Source organism: Zingiber officinale, chromosome 6B (genome assembly GCF_018446385.1).
Source record: "Zingiber officinale cultivar Zhangliang chromosome 6B, Zo_v1.1, whole genome shotgun sequence".
In the NCBI taxonomy this organism is placed as follows: domain Eukaryota; kingdom Viridiplantae; phylum Streptophyta; class Magnoliopsida; order Zingiberales; family Zingiberaceae; genus Zingiber; species Zingiber officinale.
This window is the reverse complement of record NC_055996.1, coordinates 98,128,087-98,140,930: the sequence shown is the minus strand read 5'-3', so window position 1 is coordinate 98,140,930 and position 12,844 is coordinate 98,128,087. Positions and strand designations below refer to the sequence as shown.

At 40.7% G+C, this 12,844-nt stretch overlaps 1 protein-coding gene across 4 annotated transcripts; it reads left to right on the top strand.

The window, feature by feature from the left end:
- Positions 1-429: 429 nt before the first annotated feature.
- Positions 430-4,076, top strand: LOC121988383 (protein PHOX1-like). Of its 4 annotated transcripts, none has more exons than XM_042541765.1 (3): positions 430-750; positions 831-2,864; positions 3,697-4,076. In XM_042541765.1, the coding sequence occupies exons 2-3, from the start codon at positions 1,004-1,006 to the stop codon at positions 3,843-3,845; spliced, it is 2,010 nt and encodes a 669-aa protein (XP_042397699.1). In that variant the 5' UTR covers positions 430-750; positions 831-1,003; the 3' UTR covers positions 3,846-4,076. The 4 variants fall into 4 exon arrangements, with proteins under 4 accessions (XP_042397699.1, XP_042397700.1, XP_042397698.1 ...); XM_042541766.1 differs by having other exon boundaries at positions 430-1,007; positions 1,084-2,864; XM_042541767.1 differs by lacking the exon at positions 430-750 and having other exon boundaries at positions 1,063-1,203; positions 1,289-2,864.
- The last annotated feature ends 8,768 nt before the right edge of the window (positions 4,077-12,844 follow it).

Here is a 12,844-nt window from a genome sequence, read left to right as displayed (position 1 = left end):
ATGAACTTTTATTGAATCGAACTTCGAATAGTTCACAAACGATTTTGTTCATTTGCCCTCCTAGTTATTATATACCATTTTACTTGCATTTTATCTACTAACCACCTAAATATATATTACAATAATAATTTATTTTTATTATAGCCGACTCTAAAACCCGATTTTAAAAAAATTATCCCATTTAAATTTAAATTTTTTATTATTTCTTTAAATATTTTATCACCTCGAGCACTTTACAATAATAATTAGAAGGCTATGATGAGGTTTGGTCGGTCCAAGTACACATTGGAATAGTCAACCTGACCAGCCCGTAAATTTATAAAAATTCTTCCTCCAATAGCAGAACAACTCACGAAACACAACAGACGCGTGCCATTAAACAATAGGGCGAACGGTCCCTCTCCTTCATTTTGTTCCACTTGGTGCTTCTTCTGCATTTCCTCGCAGCCGACGCCCCCCACGGATCTTGGCAACCACCGTCCGCCTCGATTCGTTCCCCCGACACCACGCAATCGCGTTGCGCTTGCGAAGAAACCGACCCTTCCCTTTCTTCTTCTCCAAGTATTCTTCCTCTTGACGATACTTCGACTTGAAGGATTCGACTCAAATTAGCCTGGGATTCATTCTTCATTGGTGCAGACTCGATCTTCGTGGAGGAGGAAGAGGGTCCCTGAATCGAGCCTTCGCGGGGATAAAGTTTTCGCCTTGTTCCCTTTTCTGAAATTTCTGTGAAGCTTTTAGGTGCTGCAGGTATATATTTTATTGATTCCTAAGGCGCTTCCGGTAAATCTTCTCTCCATATGCAATTGATGGTCGTTTTGGTTGATTAGAGAAGGAAAGGTGGAATCTTTGCCGCAGGATTGGGATTCTGTAGCTCCTTGATTATTTAGAACCCTCTCCTTTCTCCTGAGTTTACAAAGCGCAAGGAGAAATCCACTTCAAAGCATAAGTTTTCTTTCCTCTTCCTTAGAAAAGAAGAAAAGATTCTACTTTATAAGTGGAAATGGGTAAGCCTACTGCAAAGAAAACCAAGAATTCAGGAAGTAAAACTATTGATCCCAAATCGAAACATAACAAATCCAGGGAGCTGAGTCCTAGAGTCTTCCATGAAGATAATGCAGTCTTTGTGGATATGGCGAAAGATCTGAAAGAGGAGGGCAACAAATTGTTCCATGCAAGGGACTATGAAGGAGCTCTAGTCAAGTATGAAAATGCTATTAAGCTGCTTCCAAAAAACCATACCGACGAAGTGTACCTCCACTATAACAAGGCTGCTTGTTATATGCAGTTGATCCTGGCGGACTATCCCCGAGCAATTATGGAGTGCAATCTAGCTCTCGAGACATCACCAAAGCACACCAAAGCACTACTTAGAAAGGCTAGGTGCCATGAGGCCTTGAATCAATTGGAATTAGCATGTAAAGATATTGAGCTTGCTTTGAGTTGGGAGCCAAATAACCAGATTGCATTGGGCTTATCTCAGAGGGTAAAGAAAGCAATAGAGACAAACGGTACCATGTTGGATGGTAATGCAGTTCTTTCACCTCCAGATGTTGCAGTAGTTAGTTCAAAGAAGAATAGGAAGAAGAGTCGAAAAGCACAGAAGGCATCTGAGGAAATGAAGCACACTGAAATGCAGGAAGAACCTCTGAAAGGAGTGAAGTTAGTGTTTGGGGATGACATAAGATGGGTCCAAATACCTACTAATTGTAGTTTGTTGCATCTGAGAGAGACTGTAGGTAAAAAGTTTCCAAATCTGAAGGCCGTCCTTATCAAGTACAAGGACAAGGAGGGTGACTTGGTGACAATCACAGCTTCTGAAGAGCTAAGGTGGGCTGAAGAATCTGCAGACCCTCAGGGTTCAGTAAAGCTGTATCTGACAGAAGTTAGTCCTGAGCATGAGCCTTGGCTGGAGGATGCTGATTCTAGTTCTTCTTTGAAAGGTTATGGAAGGAATCATAATATTTCAGAAAATGGAAGCATCAAGAACGAGGAAGCGAAAACCTTGCCTCGTTATATTGATGACTGGATTGTGCAATTTGCTCACTTGTTTAAGAATCAACTAGGTCTTAGTTCTGATGCATATCTCAATCTTCACGAGCTTGGTATGAAAATGTATCATGAAGCAATAGAAGATACTGTCACCACTGAAGAAGCACAAGGAATTTTTAAAATTGCTGAGGGGAAATTTCAGGAAATGGTTGCACTTGCCTTGTTCAATTGGGGAAATGTTCATATATGTCGAGCAAGGAAAAGGTTGTTCTTGTCAGAAAATGCCTCCAAGGAATCAATGCTAGAAAGGGTCAAAGATGCATACAAGTGGGCAAAGTCTGAATATACTAAGGCAGGAAACCGATATGAAGAATCCTTAAAAATCAAACCTGACTTCTATGAAGGTCTTATTGCACTTGCTCAGCAACAATTTGAGCAAGCAAGGCTTTCTTGGTATTATTCGATTGGAAGCAACATTGAACCAGACAATTGGCCTTCAGCAGAAATATTTGGTTTATTCAATGATGCTGAGGATAACATGGAGAAGGGTGTGATAATGTGGGAGAAGATGAAAGAACAGCAATCAGTGGACCAAGGAAAAAGCCTCTTGGAGACGATGGGCCTGGATGGCTATTTCAAAGAGCTCTCAGTGGATGAAGCAAAGGACCATACTTCTAAGATAAGATCTCAGATAAACATACTATGGGGTACTATCCTCTATGAGCGATCTGTTGTGGAATTCAAAATGAGACTTCCTACTTGGGAAGAATATCTCATGTCAGCGGTGGAAAAATTTGAACTTGCAGGAATTCCCTCCAGTGATATCACTGTTACTGTTAAAAACCACTATGCCAACAATACTGCTCAAGAAGGTAAAATTCTGTTCATGTCAACTTCATGCATGCTTTTCATTTTCCTTAATCAAGTACATTAAACATAAAATACCTTTTACAATATAATATTCTATCATTCCACAAAGGAAGCCCATTTATGCAAACTGCCTCGAGCTTGGGTTGCTGATTCATACTTATTTTATCTATATTTTCTTCACATAATGCGTAACATCCTTTGTTTTTCTCTTGAGACACAGTATTTTAAATTTATTTGGAAGGTTGTGGTAGTTCCAACTATTTAGGTTAGCTTCCTAGTTAAATCTAATCAATTTAGCATGTCAAAATATGTAGCTCATTGATCATCTTTAAACATACTCATCCAATTTTAACCAATTTTATTTCTTTTTATCATATGATGGGGCTACATGTTTAAAAGGGTTTTCTAATGTCAGTTTGCACTCTATTATCTGCTTTTCAGCTCTGACCAAGTTCGCTGCAATTCATTCATCTAGATGTTGCTAAAGTTGTTTGACTAATCACTTATTCCAAAAGGTTAATCTGTCAGCAAAGGATCCAATTTGCATATTTGTACTTCTGCTATCCCGACATGTACGGGTGGGCTTATCGAATTTTATTGGCTGGAATCTAACACATACAAGATTGAATTTGTTAAAGTTTGGGTCTCAGTTCTGATGCATATCTAACCATTTAAATTTAAAGAAACCTCAATGAACTTTGACAAAATACATGTGCATTATTGTGAGCTAAAAATACTCTTCAGGCACTTAAAAATGTCATCTAGGTGCCCTTTTTACATGCTTTCGACGCTATGGTTAAAGTTAAAGTTAATGAATTGCTTTTTGGTTTCCAGGTCTGGCCTTCAAGATTGATGAGATAGTTCAGGCATGGAATGATATGTATGATGCTAAAAAATGGATGACTGATGTCCCTTCTTTTCGGCTTGAACCATTGTTTAGACGGAGAATTCCTAATTTGCATCATATGCTGGAAAGTGCATGATACCTTCTCTTAACTCTATTGTCTGTGGGGAACACAAATATTTTTTTTTTTTTGCTTGTTGTGTAGCTTTATATTTTGATTGGTCATAGATCATTTTTTTTAAAATGTATTTATGGATTACGGACTCATTATAACTGGCTGCCACCTTTTGTACTCTTCTTTTCACATATCGTCTCTTTTCAGTTGTAAAATACCAAGCAATTTCTTAGTTTTGTGTGATTCACCTTCTCACATCTATTATGTATTTGGTAAGAAGGAATAAGACCTGAACTGAAATTGTCATTCCAAATTTAACTCAATTCCTTGTTTCGATGTATAATTTGAGTGGGAATGGTCATTTTGTGGAATGACAATTCCATTCTAGGGAGTGGAATATGTTTTGAAGATTTGTTCATACAAGAAAGCAATTGAGGTGAGGATCTGATTAAAAAGGGGAGAGTAGGCGATCTTGTTCCAAAGAAGAAGAATCATGTGAAACCCTCATCTCGGCAGAGTCATAGATGCCCGACACCAGACAATCTCATCCTCATCCTACTACTCTTGAACTTTCATGACCCTTCAATCTCAACTGTTGTTGTTGTTCACCGTATGCGTTAGCCTGACCCCTAACAACATGTATGTAGTATTCCAAAAATTTGCAAAAGGGAAATGAACCACAAAATGAAAAAGATGTCAAATGAAACTTTTCTTCGTGTCACCCTCAAAATAAAAAGAAGCCAAACAATCTTTATTTTGTTGAATAAATAGCAAGCCAAATTCTTTAGTTTCGATACTGTATCACAAACACAAAAGCTTTGTACCCTATTCTTCTATAAGGACAGTGAATAAAATGGAGTGCGAACATCAAATTAGCCTTTAAGAATTAATGGTTCAGCTCTGCAAAGTCATCGGCTGCTGAAGAAATTAACAAGTCACCTCCTGATCGGTAAGTGCTTGACGGAGACAAATATGAGAACCGAGTGGATGGATGGTATTTTCTCGATGAAATGAGGAAATATGGGTGGTATGCCTTGTACTAGCTCGGAGTAAAAGAGACCAAGGCCATATAGCCATGATTATCATCAAGACCAATGAGAAAACAAAGGGTAAAAATCCACCTTCCCAAGAGGGGATATTTTCGCATCGTGGACGATGTGCTGAGAATGTTCCTGAGCAGGGATGCTCTAGTATAGTTAGTTAGTTATGAAAAGAGAGGCTCAATGAGTTCTCGCGAGGAGGTATCTGAGCTAGTATTTGCCCGAGCGACTTCTTTCCCTAGCCAGACTAGCCGCTATGTCTTTCAGGGGATGTTCTCAATCCACAACACTTCCCAAGCCGCTAAATCTTTCCTGAGATGTTCCCAATGGAGAAGTTCCCAAGATGCAACGCTTCAGGCTTTCCAAGGATGCTCCGAAAGGGGTCATTCCCAAGATGCAACACTTTCCAAGCCGCGAACTTCCCAACCCACTAAATCTTTCCTGAGATGTTTTCAATGGAGAAATTCCTAAGACGCAATGCTTCAGTCTATCCGAGAATGCTCCCAAAGGGGACGTTCCCAAGATGCAACACTTCCTAAGTCATGAAGTCTTTCCGGAGATGCTCCCAGAGGACGTTCCCAAGCTACAACACTTCCCAAGCCATGAAGTCTTTCAGGGATGATCCCAAAGAGGACGTTTCCAAGTTGCAACACTTCCCAACCATGAAGTCTTTCCCAGGATGCTGCCAAGGGGGTCGTTTTCCAAGTTGCAACGCTTCTCAAGTTGCGAGGTCTTTTCGGGGAAGGGGAGCATTCCCAAGCTGCAACACTTCCCAAATCATGAAATTTCCAAGCCGTGGAGTCTTGAGGTCTTGTCTCTTGTCATCTGACATGTATATGCACTGGTAGGTCTACAGTATCTGTTAGAATCGTTGGGCCGATTAGAAGGGGGTTGAATAGTCCTGCACAAAATAAAATAGAAAATACCTTTCTCGAACTTAAATGAACACTTGCATAAAATAATTAAAATAAACAAGAATAGAGGCTCAAGGGATTTACTTGGTTACAACCGGGGAGGTTGTTAATCCAAAGAAGTGAAGCGTACTAAATACTCCTTCAGGCGAAGAAACCTCTTACAGCAATAAAAGCACAGAAAGATGAAGCTAAACTAACAAATAGAAGCGCACAAGTGTTGTAAATGAAATTGCTTGTTCTTATTAGCTTCTTGGACCAAGGCTATATTTATAGCCTTGCTCAGGGCGCCTTAAATGATTCTAGGCGCTTGTAGAGGGATAAAACTTTATCCCCTCCACAACGAATCGCAATCAAACGCGATTTGGATAGAATCGGGTTCCAGGTGCCCAGAATCGCTCCGGGCGCCTGGACTGGTCCGGGCGCCCGGAGCCTTAAAGCCAACACGGTTGACTTTTTTCGATCCGGGCCCTCTACTCCGGTTTTGCTCACCTCGGTCCAGATCTTCCGCTCTGGCTCCGCTCACTTGGGTATCTTGACCATCTGAAATAGGGCTCACCCGAATCCAATTTCTGGACTTCTCGAGCAACCTTCCGCTTCGGCATCTCGTCCCTCGAAACGCCGTGCACCTCCTTCTTGTCCACTCGCATACTCTTCCGCAACACCTCGTCCCTCATACGCACCAAGCCCGTCGGCTCTCTCCCGTGCCATCTTTCTCACTAGCTGCGTCTTTTGCTCGACTTCTTGTGCTCCTATGCTCCTGCACACTTAGTGTAACGCCAGAAAATTCTCAAAATAATTATTAGAAATATCCTAGTATTTTTCTGGAATTTTAGGATATTTTTATGGAATTTTTAAATTAGCGGAAGTAGCAAAAATAAATAGAGAACGAAAATAGCCTACGCGGGAATTGAACCCGAGACCTATTGGATCCTTATAGATAGCTATAGTAACCAAGTGAACCCAGCAGGGCCGTGCTGAAAAGAAAGTGAATCAATTATATTTATATTTGAGTTGGGCCGAATTACCCACTTAATATAAATAAAGATTTAAGTGAGGAATTGTTATTTTTCTTAAAGGAGAAAAACCTTTCCCTCACCCTAGTCACGCCGCCCCCTCCTCCTTTTCTTCTTCCTTCGGCGCCAACCACAAGGAAGACCTAGGGTTCCATCCTTAGGGTCATAGGAGTGGTTTCCGGCAACGTCAAAGGCACGAGGACGCTCCTCTCCGCGAGAGGAACGCATAGACTCAAGGAGATCGTTGAAGGGATCTTCCCCACCGGAAATCTAGCGATTAGAATCGTAAGAAACTTCGAGCAGGAGGTAAGAAACCCCTCACCTGCAGTATAAGTAGCTCTCGTGTGAATTTCATGTATTAGTTTAGTAATATGTAGACAATCGACACAAAGGATGCGAATTAGCGCATGCCAAGTGTTCGATTTAAATTGTTTAGCACAGAAAAATGTAACTTAGGCATTTTAGTGGCTTAGATAAATGCAATAGAAGCATTTCATAGCTTATTGAGTCTTGCTCCAGCTTTTACAGGACCAGATGTCCAATGGGTGAGCTCCCACAGTCGCCTCTAGGTTTAGATAACCTAGTTCTGAGTTTAGACAACCTAGTAAAAGCAAGACAAGAATTTATTAGCTTATGTTCAGTATTTTACTTTCTCAGTGGCACTGTACTGGATTAGATATCCATTGGGTTGGACTCCCATAGTCGTCCCTAGGTTCAGCTAACCTAGTAACCCTACTAAATTCGGGACTTGTAAATCCGGGTCTAGTTAGGGATGCGCGCACAGCAAAGTACAGTTGTCGGGCCCAAACAGCAGCATGATTATTATTTTAATCTATTATGTTATTAGCTTTTCAAAACTCACAAAGATCAGTTATATTAGTTGAGTTTGAATTCAGCTTCAGTCTAGCTCAGTTCATGTTTCAGTTCAGCTCTCTCTTATGATTATGTATGATAGCTCTATGTTCAGTTTTACTATACCTGCTTTAGATGATAGTATGCCATGACTAGCTTTGATTGCTATGTATCGTATGATTGCATGCCATGTTTTAGTTCAATCAGTACGTGTTTTAAATAGCATGTTTTCAAAGCATGATTTGCATCGATTGCATGTTTTAGTGAGGTAGATGGTTTCTTACTAAGTGAAAGCTTACAGATACTTTCTTTTCCTTATACTGCAGATAAAGGTAAAGGAAAGATGGACTAGCGGAGGCTGGAGGTCAATGCAACGATGAGGATGTGTGTGGATGGAACTTGGAATAGAGATCTTAGGGAATTTCAGCAAGCTTGTTTAAGCACTAGAACTTTTTAGCATTTGGTTATTTTGCACCTTAGCATGTTAAATGCCATGAACTAGTAAATTATGCACTCTACCGTGCTTAGAACCTTAGTTATGTGATGTTAGAATGTTTCCCAGTCATTTTAGAACTTGTATGTGTGATTGAGGCACGAAACAGTGCTGAAATCAGACTCCTGGTACAAAATCAGAAACCCCAATCGATCGGTTGATCAATTGGAGGCTTCTCAATCGATCAGCCGATCGATTGAGAAGTTCGTACCGCGAACAGTAGGCCTCTGGATCGATCAGCCGATCGATCCAGCAAATTCTGTCGCGAACAGAAGGCTCTGGGATCGATCACTGGATCGATTGGCCAGTCTGGATCGATCAGCCGATCGATCCAGAATATTGCCCGAGCACAGTAGCGTGCTGGATCGATCACTGGATCGATCCAACCTAAGCCCTGTTGGTTGCTACTCGGAAAGCCTATAGGTTCCATTGTACAAAAATTTTGTACAAAGGTCTGAACCTTTTCCTAGCTACCATGTGTTCTTTTAAATTAAATTTTGGATCTCCTGCGGAACTTAACACGTTTGATCCAAAACTTAATCTATTTGTTCTTTTAGGTTTTGACTTGGATCTCCTGCGGAACTTAACACGTTCGACCCAAGTCTCCTTAAGTTATTAATTCCATTAAATATCAATTTCCATAAAAGGTTCCCAGTACTGACGTGGCGAGGCACATGGCCTTCTTGGATATGGGAGCAACCACCACCGACTAGACAAAACCTTTAATAGAAAGCTAATATTTAATTTCCTAAAATAACTTTAGGTTAACCAAAGAGAACAATCAAATCACAAGGAAAAGAAAGAAACAAAAGAACACAACTTGGAAAACCATATTCAAATACTAGAACGTAAGCCTCTTGTATTTGGTATTATTTCCATAAATAACTAGCATGATGCGGAAATAGAAATTACTAGTTATACCTTGTAGAAAAACCTCTTGATCTTCTACCGTATTCCTCTTCTAACCTCGGACGTTGTGTGGGCAACGATCTTCCAAGATGAGAAACCACCAAGCACCTTCTTCTCCTCCAAGCAAGGTTCGGCCCAAAAAGGAAACTTCACCAAGGAGGAAAAACAAAATACTAACCAAGCTCCAAGAGATGCTAGCTTTCTCTCCTTCTTCTTCTTCTTCTCCGAGTAGTATCCGGCCACCACAAGAACTCCAAGGGAGAAGGAGAGGTTCGGCCACCACAAGAGGAAGAGAAGGAGATGATGGCCGGCCACACCAAGGAACAAAAGAGGGAGAGGAATAATAGATGTTGTGTCTTGTGAAGGCACCCTCACCCCTTCTTTTATATTCCTTGGCCTAGGTAAATTAGGAAATTTAATTACAACAAATTTTCCTTAATTTCCTTGACATGATTTAATTGAGAAAAATAAAATAATATTTCCCCAATTAAACAATGATGGTGGCCACATCAAGAGGAAACAAATTGGACAAGTTTTAATCAACAATTAAAACTTTCCTTATTTGTTTCCAGAAATTTTAAAAAATAAAATTTCTCTTTAAAAATCTCTTCATGGTTAATAAAAGGAAATATCTATAATTTTAATTTTATTAACATGTGAATAATTTTAAAGAGAAAATAAAAAACTCTCCAATCTACAAATAAGGAAAGAGATCTAATCTCTTTCTTTAATCTTTTGTAAAACTTTTACAAGAGAGATATTTTAATTTTAATTCTCTTTAAAATATATCTTCCACATAATAATAAAATCTAAAATTAAATTTCTTTTTATTTAATTATGGCCGGCCCTACTAGCTTGGGTTCAAGCTAGGGCCGGCCACCTTAAACCCAGGCCCTAGCTTGGTTCCCAAGCTAGCTTGGCTGGCCCCCTTTAGGTGGGTATAAAGGTGGGTATATGTGGGTATAGTACTCTATAAATAAGAGGCTACGATAGGGACCGAGAGGAGGAATTGGTTTGGTCTCCGATAAAATTAAGCATCCCGTGTTCGCCCGAACACACAACTTAATTTTATCAATGATAATTCATTCCACTAGAGAACTATCATTGAACTACCGCACCAATCCCAAATTACATTTTGGGCTCCTTCTTATTATGAGTGTGTTAGTCTCCGTGTTTAAGATATCGAATGTCCACTAATTAAGTGAGTTCTTGACAACTCATTTAATTAATATCTAAGTCCAAGAGTAGTACCACTCAACCTTATTATCATGTCGGACTAAGTCCACCTGCAGGGTTTAACATGACAATCTTTATGAGCTCCTCTTGAGGACATTATCAACCTAGTATCACTAGGACACAGTTTCCTTCTATAATCAACAACACACACTATGAGTGATACCATTTCCCAATTTATCGGGTTTATTGATTCATCGAACTAAATCTCACCCATTGATAAATTAAAGAAATAAATATCAAACATATGTGCTTGTTATTATATTAGGATTAAGAGCACACACTTCCATAATAACTGAGGTCTTTGTTCCTTTATAAAGTCAGTATAAAAGGAACGACCTCAAATGGTCCTACTCAATACACTCTGAGTGTACTAGTGTAATTATATAGTCAAGATAAACTAATACCTAATTACACTACGACTTTCTAATGGTTTGTTCCTTTCCATTCTGGTCGTGAGCTTCTGTTTATAATTTATAAGGTACTGATAACATCATCTTCTGTATGTGACACCACATACTATGTTATCTACAATATAAATTAAATGAACAACTACAAACAAATGTAGATAATTAGACCAAATGTGATTCTTTATTCATAATGAATGTTTACAAAGCTTAGGCTCTCAGTATACACTCCAACAACATACAGTAGCCACCTGGATCGATCAATGGATCGATCCGGCCATTCCAATCGATCCGTGGATCGATTGGGAGGCCTGACATCAGCAAGAAACTCTTAGTTAGGTTCCTTGACCATTGGGGGATGTAATATATGTCATGAATAGTTTAGATTACACCCCTTAGCACATGTAGAACCAAGAAATGATAATAGTTTAGCAAAATTTTAATTAGTACAGCTTCCGCACTTAAATTTAATGATGGTCATGGAATAGTTAGCACAGCATAATGTAACGATCGGCCTCACAGCTTAGCCAGTAGAAGGTGGGTCGTTACAGAGTGGTATCAGAGCAGTTTCCATACTTCCTACACACACATCTGCATTGAACCAGCAGCTTCCAAGTAAGAACATCTCTCACTTTCTTTATGTTTCTTGTTTCATGTTTAGATATAACTAAAGCATGCTTGTTCATGATAGTAGTTGACATGATAACAATAGTTACTCCCTTATGATTGTGTTAGTCATGTATGTCCTCCATGTCTCTAGAGATGGCACGAGGACGCCCAGTTAGGAGGGCACCAGCCACTGAGCCCCAACATGAGGCAGGCAGTTCAGTGCCTCCCCCATACCTGACAGCATTAGTCAGCAGAATACTCCCACTGTCACCCCGGAACCAAACATAGCAACCCCAGTAGTTATAGAGGTTCCACCAGTCCAGCCTACAACACCAGTAGCCCCAGCAGCAGAGGCAAAGAGAGAAGCCTATCTGATCCAGTGGCAGAGAGTCAAGCCCGAGAACTTCTCAGGCACCAGTGAACCATGGGATGCTCAAGCCTGGTTCAAAACACTGGAGAGTACGATGGAGCTTCTGGACTGGCCAGAACATGAGAAGGTGAAGTGCGCCTCCTTCTGTCTGACAGGAGATGCACGCATGTGGTGGGAGAGAATTAGAGCGAAGCGCCCAGTAAACCAGATGACATGGGCAGACTTCGAGAAAGAATTCTTTGAGGAGTTCTTTCACATGCGGGTTACAAACCGCCACTACGACGAGTTCACTGAGTTTCGTCAGGGCAACCTATCAGTTGAGGAAGCCGTGAAGAAATTCAATAGATTGGCTCGTCTATGCCCCGAACTAGTCAGCACAGAAAAAGAACGAGTTCGGTTGATGCTCAAGATGTTGAGGTCGGAAATAGCGATGAACGTGGCTGGCGGCATTCATAGGCCGCAAACCACCGAAGAACTAGTCAGCAGTGCTCTGACCACCGAGCACTACCAGAACCATATCAAACAGCAGAAGCAAGTCCTCTCAGAGTCAAAAGGGCAAGGAGGCTCAGGCACTCAGAAACAACAGGGCCACAACTCCAATTGGAAAGGGAACTCCAGTAATAAGCGCAAACCAGAGAGTTACCCAAAAGGAGGGTCAGCTAGCAAACAACCTAGTTATCCAAAATGTACTACTTGTGGGAAATTCCACCCGGGAGTTTGTTGTAAAGGCACACGAGGATGCTTTGAGTGTGGACAGGAAGAGCATATGGCTAAGCAGTGCCCGAACAAGACTAGTCTTCCTCCACCACAGCCGATTCAGTATGGAGGCCAGCCAGCTCAGTTACATCAGATGCAGGCCGCTTTAGATGGTCCACACATCAGCCAGGGCAGACTAGAAGCCCCTCCAGCTATGACGAATGCAAGGATCTACTCCTTAACCAGAGAAGACGTAGCGAATGCCTCGACAGTTGTTACAGGTCAGATTAGTATTTTACAGTAAAGTACAACTGTATTATTCGATACTGGGGCAACCTATTCTTATATATCTAGGGCATTTGCTGAGAAGTTAGCAAGACCTCCAGAGGTACTCAGTAGTCAGTTTCTGACGACCTTACCTTCAGGAGAAATTATGGCATCCACGCACTGGCTCAGGGCAGTGCCAGTCATTATAGCAAACAGAGAG

Excerpts from the sequence above, each read along its gene's own strand:
- LOC121988383 (XM_042541765.1), top strand. The coding sequence starts at position 1,004 with ATGGGTAAGCCTACTGCAAAGAAAACCAAGAATTCAGGAAGTAAAACT. Across the intron at positions 2,865-3,696 it reads CAACAATACTGCTCAAGAAG|GTCTGGCCTTCAAGATTGAT; the intron begins GTAAAATTCTGT and ends TTTGGTTTCCAG.